This window comes from Ascidia mentula, chromosome 3 (assembly GCF_947561715.1).
Source record: "Ascidia mentula chromosome 3, kaAscMent1.1, whole genome shotgun sequence".
NCBI lineage: Eukaryota > Metazoa > Chordata > Ascidiacea > Phlebobranchia > Ascidiidae > Ascidia > Ascidia mentula.
In genome coordinates, this window is record NC_138568.1 from 6,400,975 (window position 1) to 6,426,129 (window position 25,155).

General features: G+C 35.8%; 1 protein-coding gene across 1 annotated transcript; it reads left to right on the top strand.

The window, feature by feature from the left end:
* The first annotated feature begins 225 nt into the window (after positions 1 to 225).
* Positions 226 to 25,149, top strand: LOC145895387 (uncharacterized). The gene is made up of 52 exons (XM_082984193.1): positions 226 to 299; positions 525 to 655; positions 1,146 to 1,286; positions 1,466 to 1,522; positions 1,584 to 1,691; positions 2,148 to 2,228; positions 2,315 to 2,383; positions 2,672 to 2,734; positions 2,991 to 3,047; positions 3,902 to 3,955; positions 4,046 to 4,132; positions 4,501 to 4,566; positions 4,668 to 4,724; positions 5,780 to 5,860; positions 6,283 to 6,372; positions 6,522 to 6,584; positions 7,045 to 7,101; positions 7,681 to 7,734; positions 7,913 to 7,999; positions 8,649 to 8,714; positions 8,959 to 9,015; positions 10,196 to 10,309; positions 10,634 to 10,720; positions 11,016 to 11,078; positions 11,366 to 11,422; positions 12,029 to 12,082; positions 12,152 to 12,238; positions 13,051 to 13,116; positions 13,399 to 13,455; positions 14,259 to 14,378; positions 14,453 to 14,533; positions 14,765 to 14,941; positions 15,346 to 15,432; positions 15,984 to 16,160; positions 16,416 to 16,502; positions 16,857 to 17,033; positions 17,376 to 17,462; positions 17,816 to 17,992; positions 18,387 to 18,473; positions 18,902 to 19,066; positions 19,446 to 19,532; positions 19,786 to 19,950; positions 20,224 to 20,310; positions 20,819 to 20,983; positions 21,147 to 21,227; positions 21,622 to 21,795; positions 22,229 to 22,315; positions 22,883 to 23,056; positions 23,459 to 23,617; positions 24,216 to 24,296; positions 24,439 to 24,549; positions 24,770 to 25,149. The coding sequence occupies exons 1-52, from the start codon at positions 251 to 253 to the stop codon at positions 24,803 to 24,805; spliced, it is 4,989 nt and encodes a 1,662-aa protein (XP_082840319.1). The 5' UTR covers positions 226 to 250; the 3' UTR covers positions 24,806 to 25,149.
* Positions 25,150 to 25,155: the final 6 nt, after the last annotated feature.

Consider the following 25,155-nt stretch of genomic DNA (forward strand, 5'->3'; position numbering starts at 1 on the left):
CAGTTTTCGAGAGAATAGAACCTTTGTTTTTTAGTTGGTCGCATGATCTTGCGGTTATCGCTTTGTCTGGTGAACGGCTTAGCGTACATTGTGTTAAGTAAGTTGTTCCGTTTAGCTGCTGGGAGGGTCCTCAATTACCGTTATTGCTATATAAAATTGTAAGGTAGTCGTTCGTGTACTGTAGTTTTTTTTGCGATTTCCTAAAATAAAATATAACGCATGCTTTTTTTCCAGATTGTCCTGTTAAAATATGAAGTCGTTTTTTGTTTTGTGTGTGCTGCTTGGACTTTCAAGCCAAGGTAAGAACCAAAACTTAGTGTGGAAATCATGATGTGTTTTAGTATGTTATATGCCTGCAATTGTATTTTGTGTTGTTATTATGAGTTTGTTGAATTGGTGTAAACTATTGCAAAATACTTATGCACAGTACTTCTCTAAAAAGTATATACGAATTTGTCTGTAGCTAATTAATTGCCTTAATGGCATCAATTGTTGTATATTTAAAAGCTTATTGTGACTTACAGCATTGGGAGCGATCCTCGGTGCAAACAGATGCACATGGGGACCTTCATACTGGTGCAAAAATATTGCCAGCGCTAACGAATGTGGAGCAATTGGCCACTGTAAAGCAAATTACTGGAATCAACAAGTCAAGGTGTGTAGTTAAACTTTGTGATAATGTGAATATTTTATTCCCATTTTATTTACCAATGCATGTTAACTAATTCTGTGAATTCTTCCTGTATTGCAACTGGCCCTAAAGATTTACACCCTATGTACAATTATTTCACAATCACAGATTCATTAATTCCGGGCTAAAATCTGTTAGTCTTGGTATGTAAGACAAATAGATTTCGCTTTTGAGAAAAATAATTTCCGGTGTCTATAAAAAAAACAAATGCAAGAACTAACTCACAACACGCCCTGTGCACAACTTAAAACCAAGTACAAAAAGCATTGAGAAACATGGGAAAGTCAGCACAGATTGTGGTTTTATTTACCAATGTGATAAAGCACCTGTTTGTACTAAGCGGTAAAGTCCCTGAATATGACAAATGCTTGTTTAATATTATTGTTTATAATCTTATTAGGGATATAGAAGCTTAGTAATATGTGGACAAGTAACAAAAGTGTATTTTTCACAGGATGACACTGTGTGCTCACTGTGCAAAGATGGAATGGAAGTTGTTGATGGCTATCTCAAGCAGAATGGAACACAGCAAGAGATTGAACAGGCTCTTATGAGCCTCTGTGACGATGTGCCACTGGCACAACTGAAACAAGAGGTTAACATTTATCTCACATGGGGAAAAAGCTTTTATAAAATCACTCATTCAAGTTAACTTTTACTTAATTCTGTCAAAAGCCTATACCAGCTTCATATTAAAAAACATTCACACTTTTTTATGGTTTTAAGTTATTCATTTCATGTATTTGCATAATTTTATGTTTTTTTTTTTTTCAGTGTAAGCAGCTGGTCTCAGAAGACTTTGTCATGATCTATGATGAACTTTTGTCTATTGTAAGTAAACCTTACATTGTTTTTTTGGCAACTTTTTCTTGAACGATGTTGCAAATTTTAGGTTGGAAATGCGGATGTTGTGTGTTCTGCTTTGGGATTATGTTCCGCTTCTGCTACAGAAGATGACAGCGTGGATGCTCTGATAAAACGACTTCCAGACTTGGTTAAGGTTAGTGGAAACATTTTTTAAAGCCACAGAATGTGTGTTTACACATTTTCGGTTTTAAATAAATTTGACAAACAATTTGCAACAAGTACATACAGTAATGTATTGGATGTGCGATTGGATGTGTCTCACAGTGAGGAAATGTTAGCACGAACTATTTTTAATTCCATCCAAAAGTCTTACTCATTGGCCTCTCCGGCTACACAGAACTAATGGTGAAGGCCAAAATTTTTAACAAGCTTTTTATTTTCGGCAAGAACTTATTCCATCATCAGTTTGAATCATGTGGTTGGTGTAGCTCCTTTTTACTTTAATATCTAAGGCATGACACCATTTCTTTTCGCCACTACAGTGCTATGATAAGATGTAGCGGGCATTAGAAAAGGCCTCAATAAAATTTGAACATTAGCATTGTGGTGATCAAACTTGTGTTTGATGAGCATAAATATGTATTTACAGGAAGCTCTGGCCAATGACCAACTACCAAAGGCTGTCCCTATTCTCACAGATCAAGTTGCACCTCAACCATCTGCTAATAAGGTTGACAGATTGTTGTCAAACTGCTATAAAAATTAACAACCTTGTGTTGGTTTTACTGTGATAAAAGCTTTTATGTGTTTTTTTAGGATTGTTCAGACTGTCGCATGTTCCTTACAGAAGTGCAGAATGCTGTTAAAAAAGATGGATCCCTTCAGGTAATGGTTTGGAATTAAAAAAGACTAGTTATTATTCAAAATTAAGCCACAAATTAAGCCATGTAAGTAGGTCCTAACACTGTTTGGGGGAATTGCCCACAGCTAATTAACTAGTTGCAATGCAAGCCAAATTTGTTTATGTTTTCGTTAGGAATAAAACACAAAAAATTTGTTAGTGCTATCTCCTGGACTTGCGTCAAAAGCCTGATAACATTACGCCTGTCACTCACTAAAAATTTGTGAACTACAACAATTTAGATGTGAAATAACGTAATAGAATTTTTGCAGGACAAGTGGATGAAATTGGTGGAAGCAGAATGTAAGGCATTAGGCCCAGGAATTGACCAGCTGGTGAGTACTTGTGTGTGTCTTTGTTAAGGTTTTGGTCTGGTTTGTTGCAAATTTTAAAAAAAATTTCTCCACTTTTCTTAACTGCCCTTTCCTGATGTATTTTTTTCTATAACCAAACAGTGATTTGTTAAATTTTCAACACTTTTTAACACGATTCAGTATTTACATTTGCGTTTTTTTTTTCTGGGTAATTTTAAATATCTAGAGATGTAAACTCCAGCATTGCTAACGAATTTCTTTTTCCACAAAACAAAAGTGCACCGAGACCGTCGGCGAGGCCCTTGCCGTCTTTAGTGACCTTAATGGGGTAGATGTAAGTTGCTAGTCTTTTTTAACTAACTTAACCAGTACCCTGGTCCAACCTGCACCCCAAGGTCGCATGACCAAATATTGCCGGTTCAATGACCTGCGAAGGCATGGTACAATAAATACGCATTGTTTGATGCGTGGCATAGGAGTCCAAAGTACATGTATTGATGCAGGGTGCATGTTGGACAGGTGCATTTTGTTTGTATACATGCATGCACATTGTTAATATGTTAAGTGGTGTTTTAGTGTATGAGTGCTGTCCAAAGTTATTTCCCAAAACTCATAAAGATGTTGGCTTCACAAGTAAGGAGTGGCCAGTGCAATAAAACACAATTTTAAAACAAAAAAACTTTAATTTCCATATGATTATGCGTTTGTTTCTGTATTTAATTTACTGGTATTTATTTTAATTGGAAAATTATCAAAAAAAACACACAAGGAATATGTTTTGCTGAAAAAGTTTTTTATTGTATAATGCAAATAATATGGTCTCATTGGACAGGGCTTTTAAATAAACCAAGAGGGGCGTTTCTGCTGCATGGAAATTATTTCCTGACAAAACGGTTTGACTGTCCCAGAAACCAATTGAAATTTTCCGTACTTCCTTGTTGTAACGTGACTCAATTTTCTTGTCAAAATCCTAATTGTTGGAATTGTTCCAACAACAGAAAGTAGACACATTTTCCTGTTCACAATTGGCTCGCACGTACTAAGAAATAGCCATCTTTGTGTGACAGTATGATTATGCAAGCATTTGTTATGTAATTTCTTCCATGTTACGAAATTAACTGTGTCACGTTTTTACATCAAGTAATGTAAAAAAACCTCTTTGGTAAATTGTCTTGACCCTTATTTTAGGACGTGAACTCAATGTGCCAAGCCATCATGATGTGCAACATGAAAACCAAAATAGTAAGCAGTAGTTTTATACCTTTTTCCTAGTATAGCAGGCTACAGCCACACACAAGAACTATGTGTAAATATTTTTCATCCATAATGCAGGTCGGAGGCGATGATGGCATGTGCACAGATTGTAAGAACTTCTTCAATGACTGGAAAACACTTATGACCCAAAACAAGACCATTGTGGTAAGAAAATAGTTGGATGTTAACAATATTAGAAGTGGAATCTGTTTCTCTAACCTATTACCTCAGTAACCACAAGAATATTTTCCTCATTATATTATCAGCAAGAAAAGACTGTAGTGGTTATTAATCAAATGGTAATACTCTTTAAATTTATACATAAATTCATTGTTTAGAACCAGTTGAACAAGCTTATTCTTTCGGAATGCCAGGCTCTTGGCACTCTCGACAAGCTGGTATAATAATAATCCACCAAATGCAAAAATTATGCAGTAATTTCCCCAAATTCCTTTGTCAATTTTTTGTGCAACGGCAACTTGTCTGATTTTCTTCACACTAATTGTGTGTTTGCCCAATTGATATTTTTGCAGAATGAAATTGTTTCCAAGCTCGCAGGATTTTACTGCTTGCAAAAGCCAAGTTACATGAGAAAAACGGTAATTTTGATTTTATGATTTAATTGAACATTGAAGTTTACTTCGAAAGCAGGCATTGGAGTCTGAATATAAAGAAGCAATTATTCTTTGCTTAATTTTAGTGTACCAGATATGTTGCCATGGTGATTGAAGTGAGCCTGAATCGCATTGCGCATGAAGTAAGTGTGATTTTCATTTCCTAGTCATGCTAATGGGCTGTTAATCAATGTCTTAAAGTCGGAAATTAGGCTCATTCTCTTTCATGATACATGTGTGCATTGCCAACAGTCTATTTTCCAGGGTAATTATTCAAGTACATTCACTTGATACAATTATTACATCGATGTTAATGGTATATGTAGGAAATTGAATCATAATTATCCCACTACAAACAACTACAAAGTACAGTGCAGGTTACACACACGCAAAACAAAAAAAGATTACGGTAGCAAAGCCACTAACACCCATGCATAAAAAAACCTACATTTACTGCCATGGTTTGCATACTATAGTTGCTTTAAATATAACCACATTATGGACAAGCTCAAGCAATTAAAGGCCTCTTTACTTCAGATTTTCTGTAAATCGGTAATTCCAACAGTTTTTAAAAAACCAACATGATTTTATACAAGATTTTACATAGTTTTGTTCACTTATAATGATTTTTTTCTGCAAATATGAGTAGTTCTGTTCATCTCATTGGTGTGTTTTTGAAATGCAGCAGATAAAAAAAATGAAACCAATACTGCCAGTAAAATTCCTGGAAGCCACATTGCGACACAAAACAAACAGCAATTTACTGTCAATCCATATTACGGCATTGTTAGTCCTGTGCAATCAGTTGCTAATTAACCGGCTTTGCCGCACCTACTGCATTGGCAAATAATCAGCGGGTCTTGTGATTTTCTGTACTTTGGATTGTCCAAAATAACTTTGCAATCTTGGGCTGCATCCGTGTATTGTATCTAAACAATTGACCCTCCCATGATCACATTCGTGCACTTCCATACAGTGCGAAAGTATGGCAAAAGATCACCTTCCGGCTTTTTGGGACCTTATTATGCAGCACGTGAGTACGTCAGTGCACATCAAAGAAATGTGCAGGCCCACTCTATGTGTATTCATAGAAGCTAAACGCACCATTACACTTAGTACTTCCAAAACATTTTTGTTTGTCGTTAGTTGTTTGCATACAATATTTATTAAGTATTTACCACATTTCTTCTGCATTTAGCCATCCGAAGAAATTTGCCAGGAAATTTATTTCTGCGATCCACCGGAAATTAGCAAGGTTGAGCTTTCTATGGCTTCCAACGTAAGTTTAATGAAAGTTGCTGGCTTGGCAGGTCTTTCTTATACCTCCCACGTAACAACACTTTAAAGTTGTACCTGCTTCACTTTTTTAAATTTTTTGCCTTTGTTACTGATGACACATTTTTTTCTCCTTATGAAACATAAATCATGTTTATTTAAGTTGGGTTTGGACCATAATATTTGTTCCACTTAATACAAAAATACATATTGTGAAAATATGAAAACATGCTTAATGACATTCTTGCCTGTGTAAAATTGTTGTACATTTTAAAAAGAGGTCATTTAATTACACTAGTCCAATTTATACAGTTGTATTACAATACCCAATCCTCCATTTTAATGCCAACAAACCTGTTCCTTTATTGAGTGGGGTTAAGCAATGCTGATAAAATGTATTAAACCTACATATCCTATGAATCATAGGAGGGTGTCTCTTCTGACAAATACTGTACGGATTGCACAACATTTATGGCCGACCTGCAGGATGTTGCTAAGAATAACGCAAGCATTATTGTGAGTTGTCTGTTTAATCTTGAACTGCCAATTGCTATATACAGTCATGGTAATTTTTTGATAACAGCATTGGAAAAACAATAGTTCGTAAATTATGCACATTTTATTCATGAATAGTTTGGATAAAAGTTAAATGATTCTGTTTTTAGGATGACCTCACTGATTTGATTAAAGAGCAATGTGATGCTCTTGGTCCAGAAATTGCTCCCTTGGTATGTATTTAAACATTTAACTTTCAAAAATTTTCTAGATTTATTAATGTTTTGTAGACATGCATACTATTGTCATTCTACTAAAAATATTTCATTCCAAAGCTTTTTCTGTTCTGCAAATGTTAACCCTGTATCGAGGGTCCCCAACCAACAGGCCAAGAATTAGTATCAGTGCCAACCAAAAGAGCAAAAATCTCACTCTTTTGTACATGCCATGCCCTTGGTAATTTATCTTTAATGCCACAAAGGCCTGTCCATAAAATAATCTCTATGCAAAACCTGTCAGTGGTGGGGACCCCTGTCCTATATTATTTTGTCATCCACAGTTAATCACCACATGCACATTCTATGTTTATATGGTTATTTTTTACATTTTAGATCTATTTGAACTTGCTATAAAGTCCATTGTAATTTTTTATAAATTTTTTTGTGTAATAACCAATCTTTCGGGCATGTTTAGTGCAAAAACCAGATTCCAACACTAATCAAGACGTATGCACCGCTTTTTGAACTATTAGTAAGTTAAAGGTGTTTAAATGCACCTTGGCAAAGTCTTGTAACAGTATCGTGTAAAATTTTGAACTGTTTTTTTTTCACTTATTGGGCAACATTCAAGTCTTTTTATTTTCACCGACTGTAAAACAGGGCTTTGCCAAAGTTCATTGTTTGAAACCTATCTCTAGATTTTAGTGTTTCCTTGCTTATTTTTCACTATTTTTGTGATTTTTGTTGTATTAAAGTGTAAAAAGGCTGCTGACCAAATCGTTCCCATGGTAGTTGATGCTATTGAAAGTAATGTAAGTCCTGGGTGAATATGCAATCCTGACCAAAGTCATGCTGATTTTACAAACGTGAAAACAATTGCCGGTTTAACAAATATACAAAAACAATTGCAAATTCATTTCTTTGAGTAAATTAAAGAAGTAAATTATAACTTACAAAAGGAAACATTGTGTCAACTCTACTGGAAGTTACAATTTGTTGTGTGTTTTTTTTTTCAATTCCTGGAGTAATTACCTAAAAATTTAATTGTTTGGTGTGGTTTGCAAACAATGAAAATACAAAAGTTAAAAAAATGTTTTACAAAACTTTCCAGGATGTAAATCTGATTTGTTCCACCATCCTCATGTGTCCAGCAGGGAGTCAAAACGTAAGTTTACTGAGAACATTTCTTCCTCTTTACCACCGACACACTGCTTTGCAATATATTAAGCTTAACACTTAAACCTTTTAGGACCCTCTTAAAACTGGGTTTGTAAGGTATCCTGATATATTTAGGATAACTGATCTCATCTATTGTCCGGATTTTAACTCTCTTTTTATTACAGAAACCAATGACTGGTAATTTGTGCAACGACTGCATTGCATTCACACAGGACTGGCAGGCGATAGCAGTAAACAACAAGTCCATCATAGTAAGAAATAGTGCCTTTAATGTTGTCAACATAAATTTGCATAGTTCGATTTATTGTAAACCCCAGACATTCCTTCTCACTTTGAAATAAGAATTATATGTCACGAAATCTTTTAGAGACAATAACAACTGTTACTGCATAAATTTCCCAGTGTTGCAATGTCTTACATATGTACCCTATAAAATGTTTATAGATGGGGTTGCCCATCATAAAACCTTGTGTTTCTTTGTGTGGTTTAACAATGAATGTTGCAACTGTAACAGGATGAGTTGAACTCGATGATTGCACAGCAGTGTAGTGCTTTGGGTCCAGACTTTGAAAAGCTGGTAGCAAAAATAGTGCTTAACTGTCTCACCATCCATGCCCTTACTTTTGCATTGTAAATCCAAATTTTGTAAATCTATTTTTAATGGAAAATATTGTTGATTAAGGATGGGCCATTTTGACTGAACAAAACTAATCATGATTAAATATAAATATTATTGTTTGCCAAAAGAATAATTTTTTTTCACATGGTTTACAGTCGACTAACATAAATTTTTGTTTTTCGGCTTTTGTAGTTCAATGCAAAAAGGGCATTGGTGGTGCCATTATTTCGATTTTAAAGCAATTAACGGTTTGTTGCAATATTTACAATTTTGTGTGGCAGAAAGGTTTACTATCCCAAGTTCAATCTCTCTACTGCAATCAATTCACTACAAACATGCAAGCAGAGGTGCAGTTTAATTACAATACCCATAATTATTTTAGACATGCTAAAGACTCGCCTCCACTGGCTTTTGTAAAACTGTGCTATATTTGTAGATATACAGTAAAAGCCTTGAAGTAAAACCAATTACCCCAAAAAATAGACTGATTTAAATTTGATTTGGATATGTGTGATACAAAATTATCATATTTATAAAATTAACAAGTTTTTGTTTCTAATTTAAGGAGCTAAATTTGATTGTTTTTTGCAGTGTAATCAGGTGGTTTCAAATCTAATTGCCAATGGTATTGATGGCCTTGTGAATAATGTAAGAACTATATTACATTTTTTGAAGCTACTCTAAAATATATATATATTTTATATATACATATATATAAAATATATATATATTTTTTTTAAATATTAGCATTTGTTATGTTAAAATACTTCAATGCCTTATCAAAACATTTTGTTTCAATTAATTTTTGTTTCAGAAGATTTATTTAAGTTTGTGTCAACATGTATTTATACCTGTCTGCAATTCTTTAACTTTACAGTGATTTAAAACGTGTAATCTCTATATGAGGTATGAGAAGTGTGTGCAATACTTTCTTTAATTTTAATCTGCTACAAAAATTATCAACTGCCAAATTTCGAAATCAAACAACCTACGAAAAATTAATACACAAAAACACAGCGGTTGGCCTGTACAACTAAGTTGTAACAAATACTATCCGAAAGCATTAATTCCAAACTTGTAATTATATTGCAATTGTAAAAAGTTATGAGACAGTTGGACACATTTGCTATCACGCATATTTAACTGGCAGTGTTCCTCCTTTGTGAAAGAATACCTCCCTCAGTTGTGGGATCTTATTGAAGATAATGTGAGTATTAAGAGACCCACGAAGTCCAAAATCAAAATAAACAAAATCTATTTGACTCGTATGTCAATGATGTGAATAAATTAAACAAAACTTGCATCAATAATAAGGCAAGCAATGCTTTCACATTGATGCCAAAATCACAATTTCTCAAACTTATGTTCTGCACAATTCCCTCAATAAATATGAAGGCTTCCATCTCTATCCACTTTAGCACTAAAGCTTGTCAATATTCTCAATAAGCCTTGGCAACAAATACAATAGAACAAAGCCAAATTGAAAAAAGATTTTGGTGAACCTCAATCAGCTTTACTTGGCATAACCTTGCCGGGTTCCAGGGACAAAAAAGTTTAGAACATTTGGTATATTAAAGCATTACTTTAAGTATATTGCATTTCTCACTGTCAAAATTAAAAAAATATCAGTGTTGCACCTCTACCTTGCACATAAGTAACAAAGAAACTTAATGTAAAGTCCAAATACGATCCAGCAAATATGCCTGCCCGGTTGGTAAATATCACAGTGTAAATTAGACTTTTAAAAAATAACTTTTAAAGAATCTAGTAAAGGTGCCCTTGATTTGACAGAATATGGTTGTTGTATTTAATATGCTCGTCTTGCTAGGATGCTGAAACCATCTGTTCCACTGTTTACCTTTGCCTTGCCAATGAAGAAAAAGCTGAGCCTGTCCAGGAAGTGGTTGATATGATAGAAATTATCGACCCAATTAAATCTGAGGTATAAAATCATTTTCTAACTTAAAAAATTACGAGTACTGTACTTGGCACCTTGCACACTTTGAATTTCAATCAAAAATCAAACTAAGCTTATGTTAACAACATGTGTAATTTTTATCATTTCATCATTAATAAAGGGATGTTGTTTCTCACATCACGTCAATCACTTACATCCCATACCAAATTTCTGTATCATTTTCGTCTGATTGTGAACATGCTCAAAAACTATGTTACAAAAATTGCAGAATGTACGAAATCACCTAGTTGTAATTTAATCCATATGGCTATTTATATTCGGCACGTAACAAGCTTTTGTACCATAAAGGGAGTGACTGATGATAAGCACTGCACTGACTGCACTCAGTTCATGAAAGATTTGCAAGATGTCGCTCAAAACAACCAGAGCATTGTGGTAAATATCAGTTGACTTTGGTTGCAGGCTTCTTTAGTTCTGTATATTTTTAATTAACTTTTGCTATTCTTTTTCTTATCCAATTTCTTTTAGAAATGCTTTACTTTTTGTAAGCTGTAAAGTAAAAATCATTGAAAATTGGATATGTCACCTCTAGCATATGGGTTTCTGTGCAGTCATCGGCATAAATATATCCCCAAGTGAAAAAAAAAAAGTTATTGTAAAATTGTTGCAAATCCTTTTGCTCCATAATTTCCACAGTAACAAGGTAAATAGTAAAATGTTTCTATTATAGACTGATCTCACCAACTTCATCCTTGAGCAGTGCGACACACTTGGCATTGGACTTAGTGAAGTGGTATGTCATTTTTACTATTTTTTGCTTCTAGTTTTATGTTGGGAAAAATTGTGTTCTTGCTTTTAATGCTTCCGTATTCAAGCAGGTGGATCAGGTAAATAGTTTTGAAGTTAAAGTTCCACTAAGCTATCGAATGTTCTGATGTAATTTTGTAACACATTTCAAAAATTCTCCTTCATCTTAACTACCAATTATGGTTGAAGCACAACCTTAACTCTTTATCAAGAGATTTTGTGCATAATTGGCATAAAATTACAACATAATAATACTCAAATTGAAACATGCAGTGCAAATTTAAAGTTCCTGGCCTTGTCAAGCAAAACCTGCCAAAGTTTGAAGCAATCGTAAGTTGCTAAGAGGTTACTCTTATTAGAAGAAGCTGGTTCAAGTAGTGGGAAATATTTTCAAACCTTCAAAATAATGGCCCTTCTCCAAAAAAAATTTTTTAAGCATCATTTTTGGCTGAAAAGGGAACTACGCAGAACCAGCTTCTTCTGTGTACTCTAATATTAAGTAGTTGTCCTAGTTATAAAACACACATACATACATGTAGTGTAAGAAAGCTGTGAACCAAGCTATTCCTATGATAGTTGATGCTATCGAGAGTAACGTAAGTGGCGTGGTAAAGCAATTGATCTGTCACAGACATGTGACCCTGATTTGAGTTCTACGTTTTGTGCTGGTGTTAATTTATAATTCTATCAGCAACAGTTTTTAGGTGCATTCATTTGTAATTATTAAACAAGATTAAAATGTGCGGTTTACATTAATAAGTTTTAAATTCAGTAATTGTTATGTTTTAATTCATATTGCTTAATATTGGAGATATAAGTGATTTTTGTACCAGATAATTGTTTTTCATGAAACTTTTAAATTTACATAGTTTTTAATTAGTTGCGTTTGAATATGTAACAAAATATTAAAACTTAACTTGGCGATATTTTCCATAGGATGTAAACCTCATCTGTTCAACCATGCTGATGTGTCCGTCTGGATCAACCAATGTAGGTGTATTTGCTTTTTAAAGGACAAATGCATATTGTTGTTTTATATATTTTTCTATATTTATGCAGAATCCTATGGTTGGAAACTTGTGCAATGATTGTGTGGCATTCACTCAAGACTGGCAGTCCATCATCCAAAACAACAAGTCCATTATTGTAAGAATAGAACCAATAGTACAAGTTCATGATCAAAAAAATAATGAAAAATGTTTTGTTGTTTTATAAAAGTATTCTGTTTTGACAACAAATATCTTTTAAAATTCTCTTTTTTCTACAACAGCAAGCAAAATGGAAAATGTACAAACAGTCTGCATTTTATACTGCTATTGTGGCTGCCAGGCATACTATTTGATCAGAATTGTTCTTCTGGCACTTAAGTTTCTAAAGTTTTATTTGAAACCGATGTTTCGTCTGCCATCCGGCGAGACTTCCTCAGAGTTATGTCAACAGTGAAGCATCAAGCGCATAAACACAAAGTTTTTTTTTGCGTTTTTAGTGTTTATGCACTTGATGCTTCACTGTTGACATAACCCTGAGGAAGTCTCGCCGGATGGCAGACGAAACATCGGTTTCAAATACAACTTTAGAAACTTAAGTGCCAAAAGAGAAATTCTGATTAATAAGTCTGCATTTTGTTAACAAAGTTTTGTCCTACCTAACAACAATCACCATTAAATTTCATTCTTGTTTATCAAACATCTTAAACAAGATACCGGTATACAGATATTGTTTTCACTCGTATTTAGGATGAGTTGACTTCAATGATTGCTCAGCAATGCAGTGCCCTCGGTCCTGACTTTGAAAAACTGGTAGTGACCCATTTCCCCATATTGTATAAATACCTTTACCACATTTGTTATTCCAGCACAAACTAAGTTCAAACATTCTTGCTGGAATAACAAGTGTGGATTTGTTTAGAACTGCCAGATTCGGGAAATAATTTTCTGTGTGATTGTTTTTTTCCGCAGTCTGCTCTGACTCAACAAATTGACACAATGGTGTGCAGTACCCTTGCCGAAATTTTACAAGAGGAGGTTAATAAGTGTGCTTTAATTTTTCAATTTTATCTATACAATAGTATGCAGTAAACACTTTAGAACTTTAAAATCTGTGTAGCTTTTTACTATAAACAACTCAATTGTTGTACATTGTTAAATTACTTGGAAATTGTAAATATTAACCTTGATGTTTAAAGTTTTTGCTAATTAAATTGGATTGGTGTTGGTCTTGACGTTTTGTCAATTACCCTGATACAGTGATTTTTGTAAATTTTTGTTTGTTAGTTAATTGTGTAATTCTATGTGCTGCAATTTCAGTGCCATATTGAAGTCAACAAGTTTAAAACAAAAATTATCAACGAGCTGACAACAAAAGTAAGTGATATAATTGTCATGCCTTTATAAGCCGTTCCGAATTAGTTTTGTTTGCTAAATATGCACTTGACTTTTTTGTGCAGTTCAATTCAACCCATTCAAAATATTCCACAGTGTGCAAAAAATATAAAAATGCAGAAAGTGGATAAAAGTACAGTTGAAAAGTCCTGCAGTTAAAATCAGACTGCAAATAAAAATGTAATTTGTTGATGAGCTACTGTTACTTGATTGTTGCCCTGTGGTTACATCAGTGTTGCAATTTTTTTCTGAAGCAATGAAAGTGCATACAGTCAACTTATCCTTAGTTTTTCTCAAGACAGAAAGTGACTTCTGCTTATTACAAGTGCAATCAGTGAACTTTACAGAAACTTTCTTTGCAATCTACAACATACATATTTTCTTGATCAATTGCAGCCATAATTACTTAGCCCCCAAACAGAAATTAGTACCTTAAATGCTCACTACCAGTTTATTCCTCTATCAGTGCTCCAGCTTTGTGAAGGATTACTTGCCACAACTTTGGGATCTTATTCAGTACAATGTAAGTGACTGGGGTTTCATTTGTAATCTTGAAAGCAGTTTGTCAGTAGTAAGGATATTTTGTGATGTAAATGCAGTTTATGTATGAAGCATAATTTATCAGGTTTATGTCAGGTGTGCAGTTCTTTACTTATGTTCAGTGCATACTATTTATTTTCATCTCGGTTCAGTAAAACAAAGGTAGTGTCTGTCACAGAATGATAGTTAATCTATGTAGTCCGAAATCAGTTTCGCGGAATTCCCTGACTAATTTTTGTTTTCAGGATGCGGAGACGATCTGTGGAACAATGTACATGTGCATGTCAGAAAAACCCGAAGAAAAACAGGTTGACGTTGTACAAAATGCAATCAGAGCATCCATGGAGGTTGCCACTGACGAAGGGGTAAATTTGCCATAAATTTTCCACAGTGGAATGATGCCTGGAGTATTTTTCCCTAACCTTTTCTTATGTCCCAGGACGCTGGCATGGGAACATGCCTCATGTGCAAGATGGTTGTCCACGAAGTTGACAAAATGCTTGAGGGCAACACAACTGAAGTAAGGATCCTGCTATTGATAAAGCAGTTAATTTCCTACTTCATTTCCCGACTTTTGAATATTAACATAAAAAACTGCCGATCACTGAACATTTCTTGGTGAAAAATACTATTTTATGCGAAATATTTGGTGTGAAAAAGCACTTCCTACATAAACCCAGCCCTTCCAAGCAAAACAAAAGCGAGCATTTTTTGTCTTCTCCGTTTTTTTAAGTAGAACTTCTGTGCGCAGGAAGCAGTGGTTGCCGCTTTGCAAAAAGTGTGCAACCTCTTCTCTGCCGATATCAGGGAGGAGTGCAAGACGTTTGTGGACACATACGCCAAAGACATTGTGGACTTGATCATTAACGAAGTGGAATCCGGTGTAATCTGCACAAAATTGATGCTGTGCTCTGCACAACAAAAACAGGTACCTCACTGTTGGGAATGTTTGTTAATTGGTCGCCTCATATTGACGTCAAAAGTTGACGTTTGTTGTGTTACAGTCATTGCATTCATTTTATTAAACGCTAAAACGTTGGCTAATTTGTATGGAGCACTGTATTAGCGGAACTATTTTGATTTTTACGAAATGCCAAAAGCTTTGGGCCGCATCAGAATAATTAATTTAGTATTGCAAGTGTTAAATCGTAAAGTTAAAACTGTACGTTATCTGGGAAATCCTGAAAATGCAGAAGATTTAACATAAGTCTGAATTTTTTGATCATAACTGCAAATTATATCGCAAAAAGTTCATACTGCAAAAAGACGTAGCCAGTGTACTGGAACTTCGGTGCATGTTGTCACGGTAATAAATCACGCTTGTGTTGTTAGACGGTTCTGAAGGCTTCGACAACATGTGACATTTGCGAAGCAGTTGCAACTGAACTCGACAATCTTCTCAGCGACAAGTCAACTGAGGTAGACACCACCATCATCCAAAATAATGCTTTCATAACTCTTTCTGATAAATTAAAAGTTTCTATAGGGCAAATGAAACGGAAACACTCTGCTTGTTTAAGATTCAGAAAATCTTTTCTCTGCCACTGTAATTTATAGCTTTGTACTATTAAGGTCGGCAACGCCATTTTGTTCATAATCTTAAGTTGCTACTGAATAACTATGTTATTGTGTCGAAATCAAACGAATTCAATCGAATCGTAGAATTATTTTTTATTGTTTATGCTCCAATTTGTATTTTTTGGGGAAATAAACACTATTTATTTTGTAAGCTGCATACAGATGGCCACTGTTTCGACCTATACGGTCTCATCAGTGGTAAGCAAAGTCATTTGATAGTCACATCAGCTGCTCTGGTGAGACCTTATAGGTCTGAACAGTGGCCATCTGTATGTAGCTTACACAATTCATATTATTGGCTCCACTTTGCTAAACACTATTTAATCAACTATTTGATCATTAATAGAAGATCCACAAACTTGTGCGTAGCGTTTTAAAACATTTTTTTACAGGCCGAAATCACTGCAGCCGTTGAGCAAGTGTGCTCTTTGCTGCCAGCAGCTGACCAACAAGAATGTAAAGCGTTGATTGATCAGTACCTCGATGAAATAATCCAGCTATTGGTTCATTACCTTAGTCCGAAGACGCTCTGCAGCGATCTTGGCCTGTGTACGTCATCTGTGGCCAAGGTTTGTCGAGTCGTTACACTTTTACGTATTACTTCTATTGAGAATTTAGTTGTTACGGAATTTAGCTTGCTTACCCCATACCAAGACACTTCTGCCCCATTACCATGTTCTTTATGCAGTTGTAGTTATAGGTTATGTTGTAGTGAATGTGTAGAATTTCCCCCAAATAGTTTGTTTTACATTTCTGAATATTTACTTTATTTTAACAAATTTCCTGTAATCATTGAACCGTAACTGTGGTTTATATTATCACAGAAAGGATTGAAGGCTTCGACAACATGTGACATTTGCGAAGCAATCGCCACTGAACTCGACAATCTTCTGTCCGACAAGTCAACTGAGGTAGACAACTCTATCCCAAAACGCATGCACTATTATGGACAAATTTATCTGATAAATTTAAAGTTTCAATCAGGCAAATAAAACAGAGACACTCTGTTTGTTTAAGATTCGGAAAATCTATTCTTCGACATTTGGCTGTTATGTATAGCTTTGTACTAGTAGGATCGACAACGCCATTTTGTTCATACTAGTTTAAGTTGCTACTGAATAACTATGTTATTGTGTCGAAATCAAACGAATTCAATCGAATCATAGAATAAGGTTTTATTGTTTATGCTTTTATTTGTATGTTTTAAATAATAAACACTACTTCGCAAACTTGCCCGTCGCGTTTCAAAAAGCATTTTTTTACAGGCTGAAATTACTGCAGCCGTTGAGCAAGTGTGCTCTTTGCTGCCCGCAGCTGACCAACAAGAATGTAAAGCGTTGATTGATCAGTACCTCGATGAAATAATCCAGCTATTGGTTCATTACCTCAGTCCGAAGACGCTCTGCAGCGATCTTGGCCTGTGTACGTCATCTGTGGCCAAGGTTTGTCAAGTCGTTACACTTTTACGTATGACTTCTATCGAAAATTTAGTTGTCACGGAATTTAGCTTGCTTGCCCCATACCAAGACACTTTTGCCCCATTTTCACGTTCTTTATGCAGTTGTAGTCACAGGTTATAATGAATGTGTAGATATTGCCCATATAGTTTGTTGTAAATATAACAGTTTCCACCATTTCATCCGATGCAAGTCAGTCCTTAATTTGGAAATAAAATCGGGTGTTTTTTCGCCATTGCAAGCAGCACATTTGTAGATAAACAAGAAATATAGCAAAAATTCCCGAATGCGGTTTATCAGAAACTTCCAATTTTTGGCTTGTCGCAGAAACGTGTACAGGACAGCACAACATGCGAAGTTTGTGAACTGGTCGCCAACGAACTGGACAGCCTGCTCTCCGATAACAGCACTGAGGTAACATCGTGATACAAAACATATATTGACTTGATCAAGTCTGTCTGATAGATTGGAAGTTTCAATTTGTGCAAAAATAGGAAACACTATATATTAAAATTTGATATTCAGAAAATCTATTTTTTTAATATTTGATAACCTTCTGGTCGAATAAACATATTTTTTTGTCAAAATGAAATCAATCGAGTGGAACCTTAGCGGTAGTTTCAATTGTCCACAATTTTTTTGTATTTTTGAAATGATAAACTCTTAGACCAAATTGCTGACCATATGCATACACCCCCTGCTTGGAGAAGCGAAATTATTTTTCGCCAAACGTGTGCGTCCCTTTGTTAGTCTTAAATTTTTTACAGGCCGAAATCACTGCAGCCGTTGAGAAAGTGTGCTCTTTGCTGCCCTCCGCCGACCAACAAGAATGTAAATCGTTGATTGATCAGTACCTTGATGAAATAATCCAGCTATTGGTTCATTACCTCAGTCCGAAGACGCTCTGCAGCGATCTTGGCCTTTGCACGTCTTCTGTGGCCAAAGTATGTCTCGTGGTTAGACTGTCGAGAGATATCACATATTTTTGATAATTTGGAGGTCACCAGTGTTTCATAAATTGGCCTCCGAACGGACACGAACGAATCAAAAAAGCTTGTTCCCCAGCAATATGAATATGTCCCGCTTGTATATATATTATAGATATTCAGCAGTAGTAATAGGACGTGGTAGTTTCAGCTAAGCAATTGTTTTCGGTAGAACGAGGTGCCATCGGCAATTACAGAACGCTTAAAATTTTCCATTTGTTTGAACTCGTCAAAGCGCACAGATATCCCTATATTGCTTATCACCCTCCCTCCTATTATTTGTATATATTATATTTGTAAAAATAATATTTGTATATGTGAGATCAAGAAATAAATATACTCATTTTTTTAGGTGCGTGTCACCGATTCGACGACCTGTGAACTCTGCCAGGCAGTTGCAAAGGAATTGGAACAACTCATCACCAAAGACAGCACCGAGGTAAAGCTTTTTTCTATGATAACGCTCAAAGCTATAGTTTTAATATGATGTAAAGGCAAGTTTGTATTTGTTGGGTGGTGACGTTACGCAATGAAAATCGTTGAAAGTGCTACACATTGTTGCATATACTTCCCTATTGGTGGGGTTCGAAACAACGACTTTAAATTTGTTTACCATACGTCTAATGCTTAACATCCGCTAATGCTGAAAACACAAAATAGTTTTGCCGTGTTCTTGAAAAAAAGGTAATTTAATCCGTCTGTACGTATTGTCGTGTCAACACGCACTTGAATTCAACATTGGTTATCTCTGTAACCACCAGTACGACATTTGATCCCTTTTTAATCAATGTGCATCAGAACAGAATTCCGGTTTGAATCGCTTTTTTTCGTGGTTGAGACTAAGGTCTAAATTTCTTTTTATTACAGGAGGAAATCGTCAACGCTGTGAAGGAAGTGTGTGGCATACTACCCAGCAATCTTAAAACCGAATGTGATCAGTTGATCGATATGTACGGTAAACAAATCATCAACCTCCTTATTCAGAAAGTGTCGCCCCAGGAAATCTGCTCCACCCTAAAGTTGTGTTCTAGTGTAAGTAGCTACTGTGTCGCTAATGTTTTCTATTTTGGGAAAGGTTTGACGTTAAACGGGCCGCGTGAAATTGATAAACCCTGGTCTAAATACACATGTTATTTTCCGTTAAAATTTGAATATGTTTGTCGTTTGGTTGAGTCTACACTTTCTACTGTGTTGGAAATAATCTATTGTGGCCTTGACCTTAGAGCAAAGTTCAATCCTGCTGTCTTTTCCTGTGTTTCCCAACCTTAATTTTGGTGCAAGAAAACACTTCGGGCACTCAAACTAATCCAAAAGTTTGGGAAAGAGCTTGACATTCTGCTTTTTGATTGCACTGTTTCATGCACCTTTCACTGTACAGTTTAACGCCGATTAACCAGGATAATTTTTTCAGGTGCGTGTCACCGATTCGACGACCTGTGAACTCTGCCAGGCAGTCGCAAAGGAATTGGAACAACTCATCACCAAAGACAGCACCGAGGTAAAGTGTTTCCTTCAAATCGTACACCTCAATAATACACGCTTTATTTATTGCTATATCCCTTATTGCTCTTGGTATCAATTTCAACAAGTCTGTGTCTCGCCGTACTTAACTATTTTACGTAAATTGAGTTGGTTTTGGCACTCTCTGGTGGAATGTAAATTTTTTTGAAGTTGTCAGCGAAATAAGCCGGCTAAATTTCTTCAATACTGGACAGAATATAGTGAAGTCATGGTAAATCGTATTGTTTTAGGAGGAAATCGTCAACGCTGTAAAGGAAGTGTGTGGCATACTACCCAGCAATCTTAAAACCGAATGCGATCAGTTGATCGATATGTACGGTAAACAAATCATCAACCTCCTTATTCAGAAAGTGTCGCCCCAGGAAATCTGCTCCACCCTAAAGTTGTGTTCTAGTGTAAGTAGCTACTGTGTCTTTGACATTTGCTATGCGAGGACCTTTCGTGTTGTATTTTTTTTTTCAGTCGTCGCATCATTTTTTTCCTGCAATTTCTATTTTTTCCCTCGTTTAATTTGTTTTCAAAAAGCCATCATAGCTATGATCATTTTGAACGAATCCACACTCCTTTCGGGAATCAGCTTTACGCGGAAAGCTTGTTTTGAATACTTCAGTTGCCATATTTTATGCAGTTTGCACTACAGCTAAAACTTATCAAGGATATTTTTTCAGGTGCGTGTCACCGATTCGACGACCTGTGAACTCTGCCAGGCAGTTGCAAAGGAATTGGAACAACTCATCACCAAAGACAGCACCGAGGTAAAGTGTTTTCCTATCAAAGTACTTGTACGTATGAATAAAACGCATCGTCAGTTTGCGAAGGCAAGTTTGTGGCTGATAAATAGTGAAAGTAAATGAAAATCAGGTGTAAGGCAAGTTCGGAACCCTCCAATGTAAATATCTCGTCTTCGGTGGAATATACGAGGCCGCTATGTGTTGAATTTGACAACTTCAGTTATAGCGAGCATCAAGTGGTAAATCTTAATAATAATTGGCCTAAATATTTTTGCCGTAGCCTTCTTGCTTGCAATGAAAGAATTCACTTTTAAAGAATTCTGGAAAAGTTTCACGAATTGTGGATTGCAATACAATATATATGTACTTATATTTATATATGTTTTTTTAAATATCAACACGTTTCTGAACCAAAATATGTACAACAATTTATCTGTTTTCGTCAGTTTTGTCAGAAAGTGCCCAATTTGGTGACTTATTTGGTCAATTTTCGCCCAGAAACTAAAATCGTGATGGAATATTATCGTTTTAGGAGGAAATCGTCAACGCTGTGAAGGAAGTGTGTGGCATACTACCCAGCAATCTTAAAACCGAATGTGATCAGTTGATTGACATGTACGGTAAACAAATTATCAACCTGCTTATTCAGAAGGTGTCGCCCCAGGAAATCTGCTCCACCCTAAAGTTGTGTTCCAACGTAAGAATGAATTCTTTTTACATGAAAATTTCTTACATTGGCATGTGCTGGCGTATTTACATACGTAGAAAAATTCAGTTTGGTCCGTATTAAAGTACTGTGCGTTGTGTTAAATGTGACTGCGCCGTGTTTAACTAAAACTGTCAATTATGTGCGTCTTCAGGTCATGTTGGGCGACTCGTGTGAATTGTGCAACGTCGTAATGCAAGAGATCGAACATTTGATCAACTCGGAGAGCACCCAGGTGAGACACTTGTTAATTCTGACTTTCCGCCAAGTCTTGCTAACCTAATTTGGTGGCATTTATGATTTACTATATGTATTATGATAGCTGCTGTAGGCTGTTTTCTATTAGGCTTCGTCCGTGCAGCTTATTGCAAGAAACAACTCACCTAATTCATATACTATTGGTTTTCCTCTGTACCAATGTTACACAGATTCGTAATATTTTTTGTTAAGAAAAGTTTGACTTTAAACGGGCTACATAGAATTGATTAACTCTGTCTGATTACCAAACATGTTATTTTCGATTTTAGTCAAACTCTGTTGCCAACTCTCATAACATTGTCTCTCTACCCACAGTTCAAATATTATACGGTTTCGTAACCGAGCTTTAACCAATCAACTTTATATCACAGAAGGAAATCATTGCAGCGGTAGAGAAGGTGTGCGCGATCATCCCAAAATATAAAAGCGAATGTGACAATCTGATCGAACAATACGGTGATACCATCATAGAGCTTCTCACCAGCCTTGTGTCACCGGAGGAGATCTGCTCTGCTATAGGTCTTTGCTCTGGTTCCAAGGCAAGCGTAAGTCGAGTTTAAGTACTCTCAAAGTACAAAGCATGGTTTGTCCGTTTAATAAAGACATTGTACAGAACTGTGGTTCTTAGGGACTCCGATAACGGATTTACGCATGATTCTGAGAATAATCAGACTGGCCCATAGTGTTGAAAACATGTCAGTGGATCTTAAATCAGAAAAACGATCTCCATTTGATTATTCCGATGTTTAAAGATTGCAACTGAGGAAGATTTGTCAGCAAACAATCGCCTTTTTGTTACTTGTAACAGAACAAAGACATTGCTCGGTAACGGGTTAAGACCGCTGCCAAAACTACACGCAAAAATTGGGGCATCTTATGTCAATACACTTCAATTTGAAGGCACTTCATTTAACGGGACCGCGGATGCCACTTTGAGAACCTCTGAGATAGACGTTGATTATTTTTATTCATGTTCAGGTCGCCGCCAACTCGTATGAATTTTGCGAAGTCTGCAAACTTGTGATGACGGAGTTGGACAATCTACTCGGGCAAAACGCAACAGAGGTAAAAACGTTGTGCTATAAATGAGTTCAAATATGACATTTTTGTGACTTTAACGCTTAAGGCCACGTATTTTAGAAGAATTTACGCTTATCGGCAGTTGAGACAATCTGATTTATACATTGTGTTGCTGTTGCTGCCAGGTATATTGTAACATATGACTCTCGTAATATATGACTCTGCAAATGGTATGATTCTCTCATGACACCTATAGTTAAGCATAGCAGGCGAAACGTCTGTAAACAAAGCCAACGTTGATTATGCCAGAAAGACGGATTGTTTGCATGCGCAAAAGAGCCATAATAATCAATGAGAGCTGCAGACAGGGTGTATACACGCACTGTTTCGACCTGTAAGGTCTCATCAGTGCAGCTGTTGATGTGGCACTGTGCTAGCAGGTAGACTAGCAGGCACACAGATTTCCACTTTGTGGTAGATTGTTTGCAGTTATTGCTTCAAAATTGTAATATCGCAATTCTTTTAATGTGAATTTAGTACAAATTGTTACAGGTATCATTGTTTAACAATGGGTTAGATGTAGATGTTTAATAAAACATGTTTTAACCATAGTCCGAAATCATCACCGCCCTCGAGAAGGTTTGTTCCATTTTGCCTGGTGATCTCAAATCCCAATGTGACGACTTCATGACATCAAACGGCAAAGCCATCCTCGACTTGTTGCTTAAGGAGGCCTCGCCTTCCACGGTTTGCCCCGCCCTCAAAATGTGTCCCAAGTCCATGCAGGTAGATAGATTCTTTGAACAAATTGGGTGAGAACCTATCACAAATTGCTCATAAAGAGTGATTGACGTTCAACGTCTGTGCGATCCATTTTTTTATTAATGGCCCAACGACTTTTGAGTAAAGAATGATGCTTTCGTCTCCAATCCAGCATATCTTATGCGATTGTGCAACTGGAAACATTACTCGATTTAGTGGTGAAAAAAGCATTGCTTCAGGTTTAGACGGACTATAAGTTTGTATGTCGCGCTGTGTTAATGAAAAATTTAAACTTCTTAAAGAAAATGGCGCAGTGTAACTAAAGGATCGCTAAAAAATCTTCAACTGATCAATCAAACCCTTTCGCCTTTAAAGCAGAAACAATTCCGCATACTCAATGTTAAGCTTTGTGTACTTTGTATACAGGCAAAGGTGCATTTTGTCTCGGCCGGTGAGCTATGCACAGTGTGCAAGTTCGTCATTGAGTTCGTTGACCAGGAAATTTCGGCCAACGCCACTGAAGCTGAAGTAAAAGCAGCGCTGGATAGAGTTTGCGATCAGGCTCCTGGAGAACTCAAACAGGCTGTACGTATCTTTTCATACAAGCAATTTGGTGATCGAATGTATCAGAGGACTAGGGTCACATTCTCTTCTCGTGAAAAACAATTTACGAATTCAGTTGTTAAACTTTCCGTCGCCCTTGTAAAATCAATTACGTTATATCAAGAGGATATCGTTTTTCCCTTGACATATTGCAGATACATTTTACCATGTCGAGACAGTAGCATTCGTTTTATTTTATTATTTTCATTTGCCAAATATTTGAAATGCACAATTTCGTTTATATTGATACACACACAGTGTTGAAATTCAGCCGTTTCGCACCGGTTGTGTAGAACCGTTTCACGAAATTTTATGAAATCAGCGAACCGGTTAGCATTACTGGTTACTGTCAATGCATTTTTATAACAGAACCGACTGAAAAATATGACTTTTGTGATAGAACCGGCTGACAAAAAAAATTGAATCCCACCACTGTATAAACATAGATATAATACCCTATTATACCAGAATACAATAGCGGGTTTAAAGTCTTAATACCATGATAAGTATTTGGGTGATCAAGTTTTGGCCAGAAATCGATTCAAGTTTTAGGTTTGGTAAAAGTTTTTATACTTTGTAGTGCGATGATCTTGTGAACGAGTACGCCGACGACATATTGAAGATGCTGGCCAACATATTCGATCCAGATTACGTCTGTCTGGTAAGTGCCGGAATTGTAATACTTCTATTGTAAAATCGCCCACATTTCGTAGTCCAAACTACCAGACAGCAAGTGGTTTTTGTGTGTGGTCCAAACTAATTTTAATTGTGTTGGTGATCAAATGTCTGCCTTTGTGTTTTAGCACTTAGGCTTGTGCAAAGCTGAACGCAAGCAGGTACTTATTGGAGCCAATCCCTGTACGTACGGACCAGCTTACTGGTGTCAGAATGAAAAGACTGCCAGAGAATGCAATGTAAGATATATGTTGTTTAACTTCGAATGTGCTTTCACTTTCTATCGCTAACTGTAATGGATTTGAGTGTAAGATCAGTATTTTTTTTCAATTTATTTACTATTGCCGACATTCTTCTTCAGGAAAGCATAACATGTATATTTTTAACTCCTATGATATACTGTTTTTTACTGTAGTTAAATGGAGTTACAAACTAACTGATTAAATATAATGTTAACAGGCTCTGAACCACTGTCAGCAGCACGTATGGGAGTGAAAAGACGTACGAAAGATACGATACCACCTTGTATATATACACTTCTTCGTATAATTTAAATGTGTGGCAATATAACGACTGTGCGATTGTGAGTTATTATGTTTCGTGATATGTAGTAAAAGCACTTTTTCTACATTCGTTGTTCGCCGTTTCCAGAGCAACCAATCCCGAAAGTGTTCATAATAAATTTATGACTAAATCCAGTTGTAAAAACACACCTAATATTGATTCCATTTTTTGTAATAACTTCAGTAGGTTACTGCTGTCATTTGCTTTCTCAAAATCGAGCATACGCCTTTAAAACTGATTTCTATTGTACGAACAATAAACGATCATCTGTTATGCATCTG

Excerpts from the sequence above, each read along its gene's own strand:
- LOC145895387 (XM_082984193.1), top strand. The coding sequence starts at position 251 with ATGAAGTCGTTTTTTGTTTTGTGTGTGCTGCTTGGACTTTCAAGCCAA. Across the intron at positions 2,735-2,990 it reads GCCCAGGAATTGACCAGCTG|TGCACCGAGACCGTCGGCGA; the intron begins GTGAGTACTTGT and ends ACAAAACAAAAG. Across the intron at positions 15,433-15,983 it reads TCAGCGACAAGTCAACTGAG|GCCGAAATCACTGCAGCCGT; the intron begins GTAGACACCACC and ends ATTTTTTTACAG.